Source organism: Cucurbita maxima, unplaced genomic scaffold (assembly GCF_002738345.1).
Source record: "Cucurbita maxima cultivar Rimu unplaced genomic scaffold, Cmax_1.0 Cma_Scf00039, whole genome shotgun sequence".
Taxonomy (NCBI): Eukaryota; Viridiplantae; Streptophyta; class Magnoliopsida; order Cucurbitales; family Cucurbitaceae; genus Cucurbita; species Cucurbita maxima.
Window position 1 is genome coordinate 419,256 of NW_019272055.1, and position 21,409 is coordinate 440,664.

Sequence of the window (21,409 nt, forward strand, 5' to 3'; positions counted from 1 at the left end):
AAAAAAAAAAAAAAAAAAAAAAAAAAAAAAAAAAAAAAAAAAAAAAAAAAAAAAAAAAAAAAAAAAAAAAAAAAAAAAAATGAAAAGGAAAGGAAAGAGACTATACATTAACTGAAAATTGAGATAAAACATAAAAAAGGGAACAGTTGCTAGGTTATGTGTAATAGAAAAGAACAAACAAGAAATAGATGCTCGTAAGATCCATATACAAGTATTATCGAATAAACTGCAATCTCAAGTTAACAAAAATGTGATGACGAATTTTTCTATTCAAAATTATTAGTTAATAGAGGTCTTATAACACTGGAGTTGCCTGGGTGGTGCCAAATTTTTGCATAAACAGAATAACAGTTCAAGAACGAGCACAAGCAGTTTACAGGGAGAAAAAGAACAGGCTGGTGTTTCTCATCCAGAAAAAAATATAGGTAGGTTAAAGAGTGCTGAACTAACCAACCAAATGAATGGATGAGAGAGGAGAAGACAACATCGGTTCCTCCAAGAAGAGAAGTCATATCAAACTTGGGATTTCTCTCAAAACATCTATTTACAGACTTTGTTAGAATAAGTATCATCTGCATGCACATATGACAATATATTAAATACGTGAAAAAACCATGATAGGAACAAATATTTCATTCATAAGAATTTAAGAAAACAATAAGAAAGATGATCACTCGATTGCACAAACAAGCAGCAATTCATTTAGGAATGCTAGAGACTAAAGATAAGAAGAAATATTTCAATGGGTTACATGCAGAACCAAGGTTACCTGACCATATATAAGTTCCAACTGGCCTCTTAATGATTCATAAGGCTCTTCTGTGCAGCTGATGCAAACCAAGTAAATTGGACCCTTCACAAGGAAGACCACCTGAAGATGGGGAAATGAAAAAACATTTTTTATTTATATCGCAGAAGAAAAATATGAAAGTTGAAAGCAAAAAGAACGGGATCTGTCTCTCCAGTTTCTAGTTTCAGTACACTAGTATCATAAGCACCAGAAGAAAATTTAACAAACACAGATAACCATTTGAAAGTGAAGATATAACATTTGCGTACAGATAATTTCAAAGATCGGATGTACCTACAAATTTTGCACACACATAAATTACTCAGGTTGAAATCAGCAAGTAAAAGTAGCCACTTCAACCAGTGAGAAAAACACATTTGTATATCGTGTGTCACAACCCCACTACGAGAAAGTAGGTTGTGACCCCCATACGTCAAGAAAGACAAGGGGTGACCTCAAGTGGCGCCCATCCGGCCACGTGAGGGCCAAGATTGAGAAGTTCCATGATGCAACCTAGGAGGACGGTGCATCATCCAACACACCAAGAGTGTGCATTGAAGCCCGCCAAGGCATACGCAAAGTTTGAGAGAACGAGGCGACATGAGTGTCGAAGATGAGCTTGAAGAGGGCTGGGTAGGGCCCCAGGCCATAACCTCAGAAGTTGGGGTTTCGATATGAATTTCGACATGCAGCCCAGGAATTAATTTCGTCGATATGAAAGATGAAAACTCACTAAATTTGGTGTCAATTGGATACTTGACGGACCATGCACGAGGCCATATGTCCGCTCGCCAAAATGACGTCTACTCGAGAAGAATTGGAAATGTCTCAAAATGTACTATAGAGGGAGACATGGTGTCAGCTCTCCACCACTCCTAGGCGCCTAAGCGAGCTACCCTGTGGCACATGTGTGTATCACAGTGAGGGCAAGCATTTTGAGACGAGTGCTCAGGCGACTTCCTTAAATGGGTTTTTCAATGACAATACTGACGGCACAGGTGTGCCGGTATTGCGGCCTAGCTCATGTGTCAGTGGTTGGATTATGCACCCGCTATCTAAAATGGATGTCGTAAATGGTCTAGCATGGACATGGGAGAGTCTAATGCCCGATAAGAACCCGGGTGGATAGATGTTCAAGATGTCCTGATGAGATGATCAACACATGGGTCAATTCCCAACGGATGTGTCCAAGCAAGCCAAGATGGTCGAGTTGTCCCGAGACATGGAATTTATCCCCTTTTCTTTTTGTAAATGAATGACATTCCAGAATTATTCTCAATATTTAAGTTGGGTCCCACTCTATCAGTTCATTCCCTTGGGCCTTAATGAAGTGAACAGCAAGAAGGGACATGGCAAAGATCCATTCTCATTCCCCTAAATCACCTAAAGTTCAAAGAATACTCAGCTCAATAACCAACATTGGAAGTAACAATGAGACACACACATAAATAAATAATATATATATATATATATATATATATATAATAAAATAAATAATAGAAAAACAGACCAGGTGTTTTCCAGCTCTAACCCATTTGACACGATCACCCCTGAAAAGCAATTAATTAATCAGAACTGTGCAGCAGTGATTCAGGAACATTACCTGAGATTTTGAATATCATAATGCTTAAAAATATTAAAACTCATAGATAACATAGCAAAGTCCAGCGACTTACCCATCCTCCACAAAGGAAATGATTGCCTGCAAGCTGGCTGAAAATCCTGCTAGCTTGTGCTCGTCTCCATACCTGAATGTCATTAACTACGTTTAAATAAGCTCCCAGTAGAAGGTTGAAAATTTTAGTGCTTTAAAATTTAAACAAGTAAAACTGTTTATTATACTAGAATGCAGCAAAAGAACAAACCTGGAATAAATAGGCTTTCCAGAGTGGCTCAGAACAAAGAAATGCTTCTTCCTTTTTCTCCATGATATGGAAGCATCATCCTGAACTTTAAGAATTAACTGATCAGAGAAGGTGTAGTGCTAGTAATCAATGTTTGTAAGGTCAGTCACCACAATGAAGCAAAAGTGATGAGCAGTTTTTCTTGGCAACTAAAATAACATAACAGAAAGGAGCTATACGTTTAAAGTCTGTATTTTCATCATAACTACTGATGGCATGGCTTAACTATAAACAAAACATTGCTCCATGCTACATATAGTAAATTCAACAACGCTAGCAAACTCATAATGACTTGAAATTCAAGTGCTTCAAGTTACATTCAAACAGGTTGGGTTGGATGGTACGTACTCAATGAGGATGTTACTATTTAGGACAATAGTAGAACCTTAGTACAAGAGAATGAGGATTTCCCCCATATTATTCCACAAGGATCTTTACCTAGACTGGGCTAACCAGATATGGGATGAGACGTTGAACCCTCCTCAAATGATTAATGAAGAAACCTAACTGAGTGAGAATTAGAAGGGGCTGGGCCTGATTTGCAAACAGCATTCTGATGTATGTTTTGCCATGATCATTGGATTGGAAATAATAATCTCAAGAAGAAAAAATCTGTTTTGGGATGATCGTTAGATTGGAAATAGCACTCTCAAGTCTGATTTTGTTTCCAAGACTCTACATGGCAGCAAACTCAAACATTCTCTTTCTCAATGTTGGGGAACCGGTTGGGATTTAAAGTTTAAAGTTCATAATTACGTAATAAGGCTCTTTCACCAAAGTGGTTGTGGCATTTTTCAAGGGGTCAAGTGCCTCGTAGTGGAAGATTATTGTATGTATGGACCTCAACCTTTTGATTGGGTTTCAGGTAGCAGAAGAAAAGGTTCTGACAAAAACGTCTGGTCTACTATTGCTTTGAGTTTTCCTCTGTCCTTCCAATTTGTTAAATGTTCTATTGGGGATGGATTGAATACTCATTTTTTGGGAAGATTTTTCGACAAGGGAGAGACCCCTGAGTGACTTATTTCCACATATTTGTCCGAGGATGCAAATAGTCACATGGTTTGCATAGTCACTGTTTTGCCCTCTTTTGATATTTATTCCTTGCTTTCTCTGGGTTTTTGCTACCCCTTCACTAACCAATGGATTTTTGTGCCCCTTCACTAACCAAGATGCAGATGAGGTAGTACATTTCCTTTCAACTATTTTTGACCAAGTAATTCGTCATCGGAGTTTCTCTTGCAACTCTTTTTCCATATCCTTTGTGCCCTTACTTCCTCCCAGGGAGCCTATACATTCTCCTCTTCTTAAATTGGAGAAGGCCATGAAAGATTTTCTTTGGGAACGTGTACATGTGGGGGAGGTTCGCATTTTGTTGGGTGGGAGGTGGTCTCAAGGCCTTTGAAACTCGGGGGTTTGGGTCATGGGAATCCAAGATGTCAGAACAAGGCTCTTTTGGACAAGGCAATTGTGAGAAGGTATGGTTCACACCCTTTTGAGTGTGATGTAGTCTGTGGGAGGTTCCTCTAAGTACCTCTAAGTACCTCTAGAGTCCTATGTCATCACATTTTCCCCCTCCTCTCTCCATTTATAAAATACTATTGGGAATGGCTTGAAGGTTTACTTTTGGGAAGATAGGTGTAGACAAGCCACTTTGCTCTGTGTTTCCTCAGCTATATCACCTGTCTACTAAGAGGTTATGTTCCGTAGTCTTTGTCCTACTCTTTTTAGATTTTCCTTCATCTTTTTTCTTTGGTCTCTTTGTGTTTTTAGCCATCTACTGGCATATAGAAGCTGTCAACATGGCTACCCATCTTTCACTGATTGGGGACTCTTTTGTGAGTCAAGGGAGGATGTATACTCGTTGGTTGATTCCCAGTCTTTCATGGGGCTTTCTTCTAGTTCTTTTTTTCCATTTTCTTTGTCACTTCTCCTCCTCTTGAAGCCTTAGCTTTCTCCTCTATTTGAAAGGTTAAGATTTCCAAGATGGTCAAGTTTTTTGTAGAGTAGGTTCTTCATGGGAAAGTTATCCCTTGAGTTGAGTCCACATTGATGCTTCCTTTGTCATTGAGGGGCGGATGACTTGGATCATATTTTAGGAGATTTTCAATTTTTCATCTCAATTTGGGAGCGTTGTTGAGCTTCCTTTGGGGTTTGTTGGGTTCATAACAGACATTGTGGCTCTTTGATTGAGGAAACTCTTGAATCCTCCCTTTTAGGATAAAGGAATGGTCCTTTGGCAAGCTTGTATTTTTGTGAGGGTTGAGAGATTTGAGATTGAGGTGTGGAGTATACCATGAGTTTTAATGGCTCACTATGGTCTTCGATCACTCAGTTCTTTTCCCCCTATAATTATCAACTAGATTTAATTTTTCTGAATTGGAGTCATATTTTTTGCTTTGGAGCTCCTTTTAGTAGGCTGATATTTTTTAGTACGTCATTGTACCTTTTTTTTCTTTTCTCTCAGTGAAAGCATGGATTCACGTTCAAAAAAAACCTTGCTATAGATTGCAGAAGAGAATGCTCTATCTCTCTAGCCCCTAATTGGTGCGTTATGTGTAGAAAGGACATGGAGGAAATGCCCCACTCTGATTTTTTCTTTGCCTGCTTGTTACCATAGCCTCTTCAAAGTTATCCTACATCTTTCACAAGAGATGCTTGAAGCTTTATCAGCTTATACACGAGAATTCTAGTTTATATCTTCTACTCTTGCTTCTGAGAAATCAAACCAAAAAAGGAGATAAATTATCAGTAGGCCTCATTGAGAGATTTGTGGAGGAGTTGTGGGAGGTCATTAAGTTTAATACCTCGGTTTGGACCTTAATGGCTAAGAAATTTTGTAATTATCAGTTAGGTCTTATTCTTTTGGTAAGAAATTGTGCTTTCATGGAAAGAAATAAAAGATACAAGGCATACATAAAATAAATAAATAAAATCAAATAAGCTCCACAAAAAGGAGTTTGGCCCAATTTCAGAAAATGACTCCAATCTAAAAAAATAATAATAAAAAAAATGAAAAAAAATAAAACCAAGCTCATAGTCGTAATTACAAAAAAATAAAAATAAAAAACCTAGTGATCAACGTCCACAAGGAGGCATTAAACCTAACGACCTCCCAAACCTCCTCACCCGATCTCTCTACCTCTTTAAAAATTCTATTGTTTTTTCTCAAGCTCAATGCCCCACGAGATTGCAAAGAGACTAGCATACCACAATATGAGAAAACAAACTCTCACTGAAAAGAAAAAAAGAACAAAAACAGCAGAACAAACGAAGCCCATGATGAAAGGGAGCCAGCCAACAAAGGAAAAACAGACTACAAAGATACCAAAAGGATCCCGAACAACACCTATCCAAAGATCCCTCATCTTTTCTAAAGATCTTCTTGTTTCTCTCAAGTTAAATGATCCACAAATTAGTCCAAACAAAAGTAACATGACAAAGAATTCTTCTCTTATCCTAAAATGGCAGATGAAGAAGCGCATCATCATCAAACGAAAAAAGACCTATTGTAAGACAGAAACAATTAAGTCTATCCCAAATCAAAACTGAAAACCGACTACTGCACAGTATGTGATCCACATCTTTTTTTAAACACATTTTCATAAAATGCAATACTAAGATCCTAACTAATATTAGTGAGGAAGACCCTTAGATAAAGTCGTGTTAATCCTCCAAATTTTTAAAATTGGTTTATACCTTCAATGCAAAGGAAAAGAGAAAAAAACATATGGTAGTGAAGGGCACTCGACTAGGACAAAAGTTATCTCCAGAATTGTTTACCAACCACACATTGTCTAACCAAATCCAATTCTCTCTCGATATGTTCCTCAAAAAATCCGATTCGTGCGGATTCTTCCCCCAACTAAAGAAGAGATCTTGGCGGAATTGTCACATATGAAATTGAGCACAATTTTGCAAAGAAATAGCCCACTTGTTTCTCGAGAAGAGATGGAAAACATACTCAATATCATTTGATTGAATAGTTGACCCAGCTCCTTGTTGTTTGAAGAAGCCCTCCACTTCAATTGGTATTTTTTCACGAAAAGCAAACATGAGAACACACTCTAACGGCCATAGTTCCATACAAACGTATTCCTAAACCTAGGCAATGGCCTGACCCATGAAGAAGAGAATCAAAGAAGATACATCAAAACTTTCACATTCAAAGAACAATCTCCTAAAATCGAAGATGTACAAAGTGGAATCTCCATAGAGAAAGAAAAAAAGTCTACAAAAGCGCAGTTCACAAACGAGAGATGAAAAATACGAAGGAAAAGAGTATATAGGGACCATCATCCAAACAATGGTCCTCCAAAAATTGAACGAGTGACCACCCTCAATAGAAAATTTCCTAAACATGGAAAAAAAAGAGAGACCCAAAGAGATTTCTTTCAGCAAGTTCCTCAAGGTGCCTTTAACCACACAATCCAAGACCCACCCAAAAAGATACCACCCATATTTTCTCATTATAACCTTGCATCAGAAAGTGTTCAACACTAGAAGGAACCATCATAGCCATTTAGCAAGCAAAGCCAAATTTCTATGCCTCAAACTTCCTTAAACCCAACCCACCCTCCTCACAGGATCCAGAGACAATGTCCTATCTAACGGGATGAGAACACAACGAGATTGCCTTCCGTGAATTCCTGATTTAAAACATCTTTTAATAACCATGATCAAATTACTTGTAATGATTGATGTTATTGTGCATATTAAAACGAATAGGAAAGACAGATCTTTCTCTTTTAATTTTGAAACATTCTAAAGAGAAAATAAGAAAAGATAACTGTCCTCGGAACAAGATTCCACGGCATTTATGAACAAATATCTTGGAAACAGTTACTAAGCAAGTCCCAAACATCAATATTCATTCATGATCTACCCTATAGGTAATGAGACGCATGGAGTTCAAAATCCTCCAATCAAACAGTCATCAACAGGTTGCCAAATTACAGTACCTCATCACCATGCCGCTTTCCAGGAACCCAAGAGTGTACAGAATTCGAATTATCACCAACAGAATCATCATCATTCAGTTCCTGTATCTCATCATCATTCAATTCCTGTATCTCATCATCAGCAATTCCATCCATCTCCGACCTCCCGCTACTAGCACCGCTGCTTCCCCTTTCACCTGCATACCCACTGCTGCTAGGACTGACCGGTCTATCCACCTCAATCTCCGAATTAGTCCTTCCCCACATAACCCCCGTCCCATCAATACCCTCCCACACCGAATTTCCGGTCGCTCCCTCAACCACTGCCGCCGCCGAGTTCCCCACAACATTCTCTTCACAAACTACGCCGGCCCTTGATTCCTCATCACTCCGTTGAATTCCAAACCCAAAGCCAACGGCCGCGGATCCATCTGAGACGACATTGACATCCTCTTGGTCGGAAAGCAGCTCAGGACGTGGTAAAGTCAATGCTAAAGACGCCAATTCTTCTTCGAGAGGTTTAGGTGGCGTAGTGGGTAATGTTCTAGGGTTGAAATTGTCGAGTTCATCACTGGATGATAATGAACTCAACCCAGAAGACATCTTTGGGAATAAAACTTGAATTGTCGGTTCAGTTCTCCGATTGAAAACTCAATGCTGATGAACAGAAAGAGGGAAATGCGATCACACTGAAAGCGCATCGCTAAGATTTTAACTCACACTCCAATTCACATTATGTAATTATGTGAACCCAGCAGATTACGGGGGTCGGGTCGGGTCGGGTCGGTTTCATCCGACCGTATTCTTATCCGCTTCCCTACTTGGCGAGTGGAAACACGCGTTTCACTTTTTAAAATAATAATTTAAAAAGGACTAAATTAATTTTTTTTCAAAATTATAGTTAGAATTTTTTAAAATTTATTAATAACGTTTTAATGTCACTTCAAAAAGTCATTAATATCTTTGAAACGTAATACTAATGGTTGAGGCATTTTTAAATTTTTTTAAAAGTTTAAAGATGTTGAAGTTTTTTTTTTTTTTTTTTTTTAATATTTTGTACATGGAAAATAAATAAATAGTGTATGTATATATATATATATATATATATATTATCATAATTTTATATAAATAAATAATATTTATGTTTTAGTTTGGCAAGTACTTTTGCACGTTATTTTTAGCTATTTATTTTTATTAAATCAAAATGTTAAACTAATTTTAACTAATTAAATTTTAATTTATTTTCATTCATTAATAATAAGTATATTTAGAATAATATATTTTAAATTTTAGGTTTTGAGTTTGCTTTTGTTTGCTATCGTCAAATAACATAAACTTGTAATAATATAAATAATTAACATAAGAATCAAATTAAATAATAGATGTTTTATTTCAAAAAATAAATATATTGAAGAACTAGTCAATGTGTCTAGCTTAATTTTTATTTATCAATAAATAATTTTGAATATTATGTCTTACTCATACAATCGATTAAATGGTTATTATTTTATTATACTTAAATTACATAAATAATTATGTTAATTTAATATATTAATTGTTATTATTTTTACATGCATAGAAATGTCAACCATTTTTTAATAATAATAAATAATGTTTACATTTATTTTATACAAATAATTATATGCCGTTGTTTTCTATGGAAATTTGAATTATTAACTACGAAGTTAATTATTAACTTATTATCGAGTATTAATATATATTTGGTAACTTTGTTCTATTTTCTTCTTGATCTTTGTTGGTAGATCACATCTTCCCTTAAGCTTTAAAATTTGTCGATGAAACATATGATACTGAAGATTTCTCGTAACCAGGATTTTAACATCAACAAATATTTTATGAACTTGTTTAATACGACGAATCTCACAACTTGATAATGATATAGTTCAAGAAGACTCTAGACCATAATTTGTTCAACAAGAGTGTATTTATCAAAACAAAGATGATCTTAAGAAGAAAAAACACGTAAATGAATGTAGGAATAACCAAACCATCGAAGCTTTATCCTAATAAAATTAGGGTTTCTATATTTCATGTTATAACCATTGCACATTATTTTCTATCCCATCTCAAGGCCTCCCAAACAACATGTTGACACACAAAAACTCACATGAAAATCCAATACATAACCATGTCCAAACAACAATGCACTTAAAAAACATCTTACAACATAAATTAGTCTGAAGTCATCATGACCTCTTGAGATTAGTCACTTAAGAATCAAAGAGATCGAAAGTATAAAAAATAAAAAAGTGAAAAACCGCCACAAGACCAAAAGTTTTCTCCCTACTCATTTGAAAATGATAAATTATAAATCTTGTCATAAGTAATAATCACTGTACTCGAAATCTATGCAGTCTCGATAGTCAAATTGCTAATATGCTAGAGAACGCTTTAAAGTAAAGATTTTACTGAGACTATATGCAACAACTCCTTAACAAACTCCTGTCCACAATTCTCCATAATTTTCGACCTTCTCGATAATTCTCCCGATGATAAATAGCTTCACCTAAAATTTTGATTAGAAAGAAGAAATGTGAGCATGCATACTTTATGACAACAGCCAAATAAATCACTTACATGGTGACCATTTTAATGAAATAAAAGTATTTAGCATAGAGATTTAAACCTCACATTCATACTTTATTTACACATTTCAAATCCTAAGTTATTCTGCATAAAACATTTAAGCATTTTGGCTAAAAGCACTTGAAAATACTCTCACAACCTTTAGGAAAAGACCTAAACATGTTGAAATTGAAATACTTTTTGTGTAACAAAAATGGTTTTGGCTGGCAATTTCAAAAACATTTTCAAAAACTCACCTGATATATACTCTATTGGTAGGGCATACACATTCCTAAGTCTATATTGCAAAGCTAAAGAGAACCAATTTCCTTGACCAAGATTTGGCATATCTACACATTCACATTCCTAAGTTCATCACTTCAAAACCCATTTGTGTCAATAAAAATTATACTTGTAAACATTACTTCACCATATGTTTCTGTCGTTCTCAGGTGGCAGATATCAAAATTCAGAAAATCTAGTGATCTCAGAAACTGATAATTCCAAACTATATCAAAGAGAATGATGATCAAGGCATGATGCTGATATAGGATGTGGACTAAGCAAAGAGATTAACGAGTTCTAAAAGTAAGAAGTATTTGATTTAATAATACTACAGAAAGACAGACCATAACCCTTCAGGGCAACCTTCAAGTGAGACATAAACAACAGACCTTAGATGCTTAGAGCAAACTAACTATCTAGACATCCAAATATAGTATTACAAATAGTTAAAGACAAAATTGCGGTTCCTCTCGACTTACTGCGATTTTTGAGATTCTTTATGTTTTCTCTTCCTTTCTTTGAGAAGATCAATTTCTCCCTTCTTCCTTCTTTTACCAATCTGATAATAACAGGAGAAATATCTCAGTCAAAACAGAAGAATACAAAATCACATTTCGATAAGAGAACGTGAGTTTTTTAATAAAGATGGACAAGTAATGCGAGTAATTAAATAATTTGCCTTCCAAAAGTATTATTCTTTGATGACTTAGGGTATTATGCATTAAAAATAAATGAACATTGCGTTTATTTATTGTATGCATACATATACTCCATTAAGACACAATAAAAGCCATTATTAGTATAAAAAATGAAAGCGAAATCACTGCTGTGTATGTTTATGACTAGACTATTACGAAAAATTCAAGCACCATCACGAATAGAATAACAAAACAAGTAAGTTACCTGCATAGCTTCATAAAGTTTTTTCTTGTTCCGTGACATCACAACCAATGGCAGGTTAGCATTATCTTCGGCTATTTGTTCCGGATCAGGGAGGTCCGCATCCTCACCACCCTCATTCTCCTGATTAGACGACTGTTTATCAACATTTGAAGTTGCTGATGAATATTGTACTCCTTGAAGCTCCAATTTTAGCTCATCATGATACTGTTTCTCAAGAGCCATCATCTGCATTGAGAGCAATACAATACCACAACAATAAGAGCTTACACAAGCGTTTAAGCATCAGTTGGACAGAAATGTCAGTGCTACTACCATTCGTTCAGTAGCATTTAGCAAAAGTATACCTTCTGTTTCTTTTCAGCAGCTTCAATAGCCTCAGCTCGATCAATGATACCTTCAGCCAATAATTTCTGGGGATCATCTAAATCTTCTTTCCCTACTCCCGGCAATGGCAAGACTTCACTTTTAGCAGCTGCCTTCAAACGGTTAAGGGTCTCAGCATAATCAGGAACATATCCTTCTGCCTCATTGTCAACAAAAGGTGACAAGTGTGGTGGAGGAACCCTGTGGGTGTTTAGCAAATTGATATATAAATTGAAGGATTAAATAATAAGAGAAAACAAAAAATTATACTGAATTTTGCATTACCAAGGACGTGCTAATGCAGAAAAAAGCAGAAAAGAAAATGCACTGTTTAAGAGTGGGATTTAAAATAACCTTCTAATTTCATCCCCTCGGGGACATCTGATAACATAATCTTATAATTTCAAAACTACTAGGATGGTAGTACATGCAAAAACATTGAGTTACGAATTTATATAAGGCTTTAATCCAATACATTTTAAACAATTTAGAAGGGTCCGAACTTAATGATTCATACACATAAATTTACTTTAGGAAACAACAAATGACAACCTGAAGACTACAAAATAGGTTTGTTTTTCATCCCCTTTGTCATATATATATATATATATATATATATATATATATATATATATATCTGCATGTGTATTGCTTTAGAAACCAATGTAGACAAGCTTCAGATTCGTATAGCTACTTTATATTAAAAGAGCATCTGAATACATTCCACAGAGAAAATTTGGAAAGTCTATATTACTTAATAATCCCCAAAAGACATAAATCATATAGTAGATTTAGAAAAATGGAAGTACCTTCCCACCAAATAATCTTCAGTCGGCAAGATCAACCGTGTATTCACACAATCAAAAACCCATTGTGGCTGAACATACTCTCTAGTTAGGAACTTGTGAGTCTGAGTTGGTCGGTCTACAATCTGCATTTAAAAAGGAACAGGAAGTGATAAAATGATGCTGCAGGAGGCCATGTATTACGATAATCATATATAAGATACACCAATGTGTCATATTTCTTGGCAAACCTGATGGGTAATAGTCTTGTCAGATTCCGTAAAAGGTGCTCCATCTCCTTCCCAAGAAACCATGCCACCAAAAGCAGGAATAACAAAAAGTAGTGATTCTCTAGGAACCTAAACATGGAAGTTGGGAGAACATCAACAGACAATAAATAATAAGATCCAGATTTCAATTCCAACACAAAGGCAAATCAATAATTTCGAAAGAAAGGAAGGAGGACCATTAAGACAACATTTTTCAGCACACAATATCCATGGTAGTAGAGACATAAGACAACTAATAAAAAGACTACAATTTCCAACATCCACCGAATAACTATCTAGTAGAATCAAGGACTTGCAGAAATGATTTCTTCTCTCCATTCCGAAAATCTCTTTCTCTAATGTTTTGGAATTTATCTTATGTTGAATTTTCAATTTACTGAATAGTCTTCTTACACAATTCTATCTCAAACTAGCATCTCTATTTTCAGGTAGAATGCAAACAGCATAAACACAGTACTATAAAATGGAACAAAATCTTACCTCGCGGCTTAAGAAGAACTTCATGTTCTTAAAAAGTTTCTTACATTCTCTAGTATCTTCATCCTCATCTTCATCCTCATTCTTAGCAGCTGCATCTTCAACAAGATGCATCAATGCAGTCGGCTCATTTAAGGAAAGCTGTTGTTGAAGCTGCGCAAGTCTAAGTTCAGAGTTTTCTTCAGCATCTACTTGTCCATATCCAGATGAACTAGAAGTCTGCGAATCTAATAGGGAACTTCTAGTGTTGGCATCAAAGTATCTTGACAAAGCATAAAGATCTGCATACTCACAAAATAATAAGAATGACAAAACAGAAGTCTGAGGATCTAATAAGGTGACTAGAACTAGAGAAATTTAAAATGACAGTTTTTTGAACTAGACATCAAAATCACCTGCTGCCAAAGCCTCCAAATGAGGGTCCAGAATCGGTGGATACTTCAAATTAATCGAGTGATATACGTGAAAGTTCACAAAGGCAAGAAGAGTCTGCACCCATAATTCACAAGACATCACAAGACACATGAGCATTGCTATTTTACCCTTTGTCATATTAGAACCGAAAAATTAAGAATCCAAAACAAATAGAACACAACAGTTGTTGATTTATATCTAATCCAATAGCAAAACGGTTGTACCTAACCAAATGAAATATCAAGAATCTTTTATCTATCATATAAACCAGTGAACATTTGCCTTGAGTGGAACAAGAGCCTTCAAGGTTAGGAGTGTCAAATGCTGGATGGAATGTGCTATGCATTCAAGGGTATTATTTTTCTCAAGTATTCATGCTTGGGAACTACTTGTAACATGCACTTTTCTGTTTACCAAGGCCCGTTTCACATGATCTGTTAGATTTCAAAGTGGAAAAAACAAGCATTTTCCAAGCATCAGGTGCTTCATTCTCTCTTGTGCTTCATTCTCTCTTGTGCTTCATTCTCTCCCAAAAGACAAAAGCTATTCGCAAGATCTACTTGTAACATCCCAAGTCCACAAACCCTTTCTATTTTTAACACTTCAATATTGCAGCTAGCAAACTTACCTCACCCAGTAGAACACTCACTAATCATTATAGCTAATTTCAATATATATCATGCTCCTCTATTCCCTCGTTCTTTAATTACCCTCTCTGCAAATTGAATTCCTGTGAATAATCTAAATATACATATAGAATTACTTTAGTTATTGCATAAAATCATGGTCAACACACAAAGCAATGAATTCTCCAAAAGTTACGCCCGATTCATTCCACTGGAAAGAGTTTTTAATTCTTTTTCAGGATAAAAGGCCAAGCTTTCATTAACAAAAATGAAATAACGTACACAAGCATACAACAAACAGGCCCAAAAAATGAGTCCTCAACTACAACAAAGGACTCCAATCTGAAAGAGAGGTATGAAAAACTACAAGAATGTAGTACCAAAGTGTTACCTCATAAAATTCCATGAAGTTAAGAATAACAGTTAAGTCAACATCATCAGTCAATGCCTGATGCAGCGAATGCGGTGTCAGCCATGTAATCTTCTGTCCTTCTACCTCAGCCTAGACAAACAACAAAAGTAAGAAAATGTTCTGGAACATAAAATGCTTCACAGACTAGATATCATAATATAAATGCGAAATACCTGATAATAAATGCCTTTCACAGATATAAAAACTTTTCGTAGTTTATGAGTTCGAGAAATAAATGCTTGCCATTCATGACTCAACCTAGCAAAAGATATAAAAGGAATATAAGTGATGAGATATTGAAGTCATCAGTTTGTTACCATCCCAATAATACAAGAAAAGTTGACAACACATACTTGTACATCATAAAAATTTATTGAGGCCAGTAAACACCAACCTTCGACAATTATGAATGCGCTTTGCCTCAACCTTTAACCTTTCTTGTGCGGGTAGTGCCGCAAAAAGGTGCACCATTGAGAGGCAATCATCCAAATCTCTAAGTGCATCAATGAATTTTGGGTATCTAGAAGGCCAAGCGTAGCGTGCAACAATTGGAAAGAGTTCATTATGGGCAATGAAAACAAAATATTTGATTCACTCAGTAGGAGGGAAAAAAGAACGAAAGAGCTGTACAAACCTCTCCCTTATTATCCTGTCTAATACATATGTAGGCCTGTGTTCTTTCAGAAAGTTTGCACGCTCCTTATTCTTCTTTGCATCAGCTTTGCTTATCTTCTTTTCATATGCCCTAATATCTCTGAATTTCTCCAGAAGTGGCTCATGATGAAGAAAAGCAACGTCCTTCAAATGGTAGTAAGTGTGGTGATTTCCTTTAACCTTCTTTTTTGGCTCACGAGGAAATACTCCCTTGAAAATGCATAGCTTCCTGTCATAATGATAAAAACCATATCCATTGTTTCAGATGATCATTTTCAACCAAGGTAAACGTAAAACAAACTCATCCTAAACCCTAAACCAGTTTCAATATAATATTTTAAAACTCGTCAAACGCTTGATCATATCAAGTACTTCAAATCAAAGATAAACATGTTCAATCTTAAAAAAACGAATATCTTTACTTCGAAACATCTATGATTATGCATACAAAACTATCCACTTTATCCTCGGTATTACTACGAATTCAGATGAAACTCCAACTTAAGCTACACAACTGACGCAACACTAAGAAGCCAGAATCAATACTAATCAAGCGTTACGCCTCATTCCTGATGCCAATAACCATAAAATTCATGCGAGTTAATATAAGAGATACCTGAAAACTGGCAAACTAACTTGCAGCTGCTTCACAGCCTGCGACCTGGTCACATATCTCGCTGCGTTGCCCTCCTTCTTCTGCCCCTGATAAACGACCGACAGTAGAAAAAACTAAGCAAATATTCTGATCTAACCGCTGGATATCCTGAATAGTAGGGATTATCAGCATAAAAAACAGATGGAAACAAATTCGAACTTACCGGAGGCCTGTAATGCTTCTTCCTCGTAACTTTGTTCACCATTTTTTAAGTGGTTGAACGGAAAAGAAAACAAAGTAATCCGAGCAGACTTCAATTACAGGTGTGGAGAAATGGAGGAGCAGCGCCTGGGCGGCGGCAGAGAAGGAAATAAGAGAGTATAATAGGGGAAGAGAGGAGAGGAAATGTGAAGGCAGGGGAGAAATTGGGCGGCCGATTGGAAACTTAGGGCTGAGATGGCTGGGCTGGCTGCGCTACTGGAGACAAACAATGGGCTTAGGAGAGAGGAAATGGGCTTAGGAGAGAGGTAAAGTGGGCTTTGCCAATATTATTACTATTATTATTTATTCTATTTTTTAAAGCCAATTTAATTATTTAATTATTTAATTTAATTATTTAATTTTTTTATTTTTTTAACCGAAAAAAACCCAATCTAGTTCCATTTATTCAAATTTTTGTTTTCAACAAAAAAAAAAAAATATATATATATAATAATAATAATAATAATAATAAATACTAATAATATATATATATATATATTAATATTAAAACATATATTTAATTATTTTTAAGTTTTGAATGTGGTTTGAACAATAAATAATAAGAAAAAATAATTATAAAATTAACATATACATACATATATATATATATATCTCGAGATCAAGATTGGGATTAAATGTAACATAAGAGATGTATCTCGATGAGTGTCCCAAAACAGTGAAAAACGGTGAGATCTCACATTAGTTGGAGAGGAGAACGAAATATTATTATAAAAGTGTAGAATCCACTCTCTAGTAAACGCGTTTTAAAACCATGAGGCTGATGACAATATGTAATTAGTTAAAGCGGATAATATTTACTAGTGGTAAGTTTAAACTATTATAAATAGTATCAAAGTTAGACATCGAGCGGTGTGCTAGCGAGAACGTTGGGTCTCCAAGGGAGATGGATTGTGAGATCTCACATTGGTTCGAAAGGGAAATAAAACTTATTTATAAAGATGATAAGTGATATGTTACAAGTCAAAACGGTATTATGATAATCTCATCTTTCATTGTGTCATCAAAGACTTCATGATACATACAAGAGATCCTTTAGGAGATGGTACTGGTGGACCGTTTATTTGGGGAAGAGAGTTTGGAGATGAACTTTCCCGTTATGATGAGTATGGATGCATACATTACGATATTTATGTACGTCATGATATTATGCAGGCTTCTTTCACTTTGTGGCTTCGGTAGTTTGAGCATGCGCTAAATGAAGGGCAGGCTCATGGGTACGTATATGTCCGCTTGGTGGGTTCATGTGCACATACGTAAATCGTGTGTAAAGAAGTACTACACATCTAATTTTTGCCCAGATTAGAAAGTAGAGTTTAAGACCCTGAAATGATTTTATGAACGAATGTACATCCGGATTGCTTGCATATGCATTTTCCAACTCCAATAATAGACTTATTTACTGAATATTTGTTAAAATAACCTAAGTCATTATTAGAATATATTATAATAATTAGTTATGAAATATATCTTATATATTCGAATCAGTTAATATTTTTCATTTATAATTTGTTTAATAGTACCTTTTATTTTATTCTCAAGATTTAATTAGTTTATATTTTCCTTATTTTTAGGTATTAGTTGGTAACTTGCATTCTATTTAAACGAACGTTAATGAAAATTGGACTTTAGATCTCATTGGGACTTTTGATCTCACCTATATTTATTGCACCTTCGATCTCAATTTTATTTATCATTCTTAACATGGTATCAGAGCCTAAAATCAAACCCTAACTCAATTAGTGAAGCCTTTACAGTCGCCGCCGATCATCCATTGTGATAAGTTTCTAACTCAATTAGTGAACCCTTTACAGCCACCGATCATCCATCGTGATAAGTCCAATCGAGAATCACAACAACCATAACTTCGTGCTTTCAATAGCTTCCAAACCATCGTCATTGCTTCCGAACCTTAAGCAACCAATACTAGTCCTCAAGTCACAAATTACAGTACCTCACTAGTCCATACATCACCGCAAGTCGCAAGTTTGTGAGCCTAACATTACCACTACTATCGCAATAGTCCCACTAGCTGTTATGGGTATCCACTCGTTTTTCAAATTCAATAACTTTGATATACACCTATACCACAAGCCTACAATTCCCCTTATACCATCACTTTCCAAAATCCAAACCCGCTATTCCACAAACCAACCGTGTTTAAGGATTTTTCCATCATGACTTTGTTTTAGACTCAATTTCTATCCAAACTAAGACCCACTAGTTCATCATGTTAGAAGAATGAGACGGATGAATTGGATATATATCATCCTTCCACAAGATATATCATTCTTTTAAGCCCACATCTCAAAAGTGTTAATATCCAACTTCAAAACTTCGGATGTTTATTTCATCGCTCTAATCAAGGGTATTTTTTTTTTGTTCCAATCAAATTAAATGGGACAAACTACCACTATGGAGTAAACCATTTAGGCATAAATCAAGAAGCCGTCTATGTCGGAATTTTGCTTCTTTTGGGAAATTCAATAACTTGTTGAGAAGTCTAAAAATCAAATCAATCAAAGGGGGTCTATTTTTTTGGTTTTACATCTTTGTTGGAAATTCAATAATTTCTTGAAAATCTAAAAAGAAAACCGATGTGTTTAGAAGCAAATACTTGGTTAGAGCTAATTTGGCAGATATTTTCACTATCGGGAAGACAAAAGTGTTATTGACCCACCCTCTTTATTTTTTGGAATAAAGTTGGGTGTTATTAATCTACACTCGTAAAGACAAGTTGGGTGTTATTGATCTACACTCGTAAAGACAAGTTGAGTGTTATTGATCTACACTCGTAAAGACAAGTTGGGTGTTACTGATCTACACTCGTAAAGACAAGTTGGGTGTTACTGATCTACACTCGTAAAGACAAGTTGGGTGTTATTGACCTACACTCGTAAAAATAAATTGAGTGTTATTGACGTACACGCTCCAACTTGAGAGGAAGCATTAGAATATATTATAATAAATAGTTAGAGAATATATTTTAGTTATGAAATATATCTTAGATATTTGTAATCCGTTAATATCTTTTCTTTTATGATGATATTTGTAATCCGTTAATATTTTTTTTTTCTTTTATGATTTTCTTATTTTTAGGTATTGGTTAGTAGTTTGTATTCTATTTAGGTATTAGTTGGTAGCTTATATTCTCTTTAAAGTTGTGACATCCATACAAATTGGACTTTAGATTTCACTAAAACTTTTGATCTCACCTATATTTGAAGTTTCACCTATATTTGTTGGAACTTCCATCCCAGTTCAGTTATATTTTTCATTCTTAACAAACATGTGTTTTTTCAGTTATATTTTTCCGTCTTAACAAACATGTGTTTATTCTTAACAAACATGTGTTTTTTCGTAGCTCCTACGGAACAAGTAAGTCTAAGTCTCACCTATGTTTGTTGAACCTTCCATTTCAATTCAGTTATATTTTTCATTCTTAATAGACAGGTGTTTTTTCGTAGCTCCTACATTGAACAAGTAAGTCTCGGTCTCACCTATGTTTGTTGAACCTTAGACATGTGTTTTTTCGTAGCTCCTACATTGAACAAGTAAGTAAGTCTCAGTCTCACCTATGTTTGTTGAACCTTAGACATGTGTTTTTTCGTAGCTCCTACGGAACAGGTAACTCGAAAATAGAATCATGACATATTCAAAACAATTAATTTGAAAAAAAATCATTTAAATTAGTTATTAATTTAATTAAAAAGTAAAATCTCATTAAAACTTTAAACAAGTCATATTAATATTCCAAAACTATTACTCGATAAATTGACTCAGAAAGAAAAAAAAAAGAAAGTAAAATGTAGAATTAATTGCAATATGAACACCCTCATATTTAAAGACCGATATTAAATTAATCTAAAAATTCTGAATTGGTCCAATAAAATTGGGACATCCAAAAAGTTATTCAAATTTTGAAATAATGACACAAAAATCAATTGTCACTTTATTTGATCTTTTTTCCACAACCATCATAGGATTACAGTTGTTGCTGCCAAATTAATACAATAATAAACAAAATTTGACTTTTAATACTGAAAAAACAATTAATAAAATAAAATCAAAATTAAAGAGGGCATCTTCTCAGATCAGTTATTACATTTCCCAAATTGCACTATGGATTTAATCTTGAACGAAAAAAAAAAAGAGTATGATATTTTTGAAATATAAAATATTCCGAATTACAGACATGAAAAAACGGTGATCGGAGCGATCGAAACGCCGCTCAGATGCGACGGTCAAACGGGAAAACAGAAAAATTGACTGGAGAAGAGAGAAGGATCAAAAATTTTGGTGGAACAGAGATCAAAAGTCTTACTCGGTCAAGGAATTCGTATATCCTAATGGAATATTCCGGTAATTGTACTTCGTGTTTGTTCATTTCGATTCAATCTTCGAATCCAGTTTTTTGCCAAATCGCATCTCGGACTCGACTCAGATCTCTTCCTTTCAATGTTCTTCCGACTCCTTCATGAACCGAAAACGAAGCGATTCTCGTCTTCGCCAGAAATTCGTGAGGCGGAACCCTAAATCTCCCATCCTCGAAATCACAGCCGCCAACGCCGTCTTCCTCATCGTCATCGTCATCGTCATCGTCGAATCCGTCTCTCCGATTCTCGATGTACTCGTTCCTCAAGATCTTCGACCAGTCAGGGATGTTGACAGGCAGCGAAGCCGCGGTCACCGTCTTTACGCTTCGGTCTTCGTCGTCGACAGCCGAAATCCGCTTTGAGATTCGCGATTTGGAGACCGAACGGCGGAACTCCGGAGAGGCGCTGGAGCGAGGAGAGTTGAAGAGGTCGGACTCGTCAAGCTCGAAGACGGAGTCGGTACGGCGGTGGTCGGGACCGTCGGCGGTGGGAAGAAAGCGGAACTTGGAGCGGGAGAAGTAAGTGTTACCAGTAGCCATGGAAGGGAAGAAAACAAAAAATCTTTGATTCTCTGTGTTGTCTTCACTTCTGGTTGGTTTTTGATTTTGGGAGTACAGATTGTTCAGAGAAACGGACTTTTAAAAAGTTTTTGGACGACGAAGAAGAAGAAGAAGAAGAACTAGGAAGAAACAGTGGATAAGATTTTCCGCCAAAATTACCAAACAGTCCTTGC

The 21,409-nt window shown here is 35.4% G+C and overlaps 3 protein-coding genes across 3 annotated transcripts in view; all 3 read right to left on the bottom strand.

The window, feature by feature from the left end:
- Positions 1-8,333, bottom strand: part of LOC111469307 (vacuolar fusion protein MON1 homolog) — a 14,354-nt gene extending 6,021 nt beyond the window's left edge. The window contains exons 1-6 of the mRNA XM_023114536.1: positions 7,653-8,333; positions 2,656-2,735; positions 2,467-2,538; positions 2,301-2,340; positions 770-871; positions 451-572 (exon numbers count right to left, since the gene is read on the bottom strand). Of these exons, the coding sequence (XP_022970304.1) occupies positions 451-572; positions 770-871; positions 2,301-2,340; positions 2,467-2,538; positions 2,656-2,735; positions 7,653-8,234 (998 nt within the window). The 5' untranslated portion in view covers positions 8,235-8,333. The remainder of the gene's footprint in view (positions 1-450; positions 573-769; positions 872-2,300; positions 2,341-2,466; positions 2,539-2,655; positions 2,736-7,652) is intronic.
- A 1,584-nt stretch (positions 8,334-9,917) lies between these two features.
- Positions 9,918-16,439, bottom strand: LOC111469308 (pescadillo homolog). Its single transcript, XM_023114537.1, has 14 exons — positions 16,245-16,439; positions 16,043-16,128; positions 15,407-15,655; positions 15,167-15,292; positions 14,946-15,030; positions 14,752-14,862; positions 13,716-13,809; positions 13,324-13,601; positions 12,805-12,912; positions 12,578-12,699; positions 11,750-11,969; positions 11,406-11,630; positions 10,982-11,061; positions 9,918-10,158 (listed from the first exon to the last, which is right to left on the bottom strand). Exons 1-14 carry the CDS (start codon positions 16,284-16,286, stop codon positions 10,155-10,157), a joined length of 1,830 nt encoding a protein of 609 aa, XP_022970305.1. The 5' UTR covers positions 16,287-16,439; the 3' UTR covers positions 9,918-10,154.
- Positions 16,440-20,332: 3,893 nt separating this feature from the next.
- On the bottom strand, positions 20,333-21,381 carry LOC111469336. Its single transcript, XM_023114575.1, has one exon. It carries the CDS (start codon positions 21,213-21,215, stop codon positions 20,694-20,696), a length of 522 nt encoding a protein of 173 aa, XP_022970343.1. The 5' UTR covers positions 21,216-21,381; the 3' UTR covers positions 20,333-20,693.
- Between the last annotated feature and the right edge of the window lie 28 nt (positions 21,382-21,409).

Bases quoted from the DNA above. Each gene is read 5' to 3' on its own strand.
- LOC111469308 (XM_023114537.1), bottom strand. From the start codon at position 16,286: ATGGTGAACAAAGTTACGAGGAAGAAGCATTACAGGCCTCCG. The intron at 15,656-16,042 runs GTATCTCTTATA...TCATTATGACAG, and splicing joins GTTAGTTTGCCAGTTTTCAG to GAAGCTATGCATTTTCAAGG. The intron at 11,062-11,405 runs GTAACTTACTTG...TGTTATTATCAG, and splicing joins AACTTTATGAAGCTATGCAG to ATTGGTAAAAGAAGGAAGAA.
- LOC111469336 (XM_023114575.1), bottom strand. From the start codon at position 21,215: ATGGCTACTGGTAACACTTACTTCTCCCGCTCCAAGTTCCGCTTTCTT.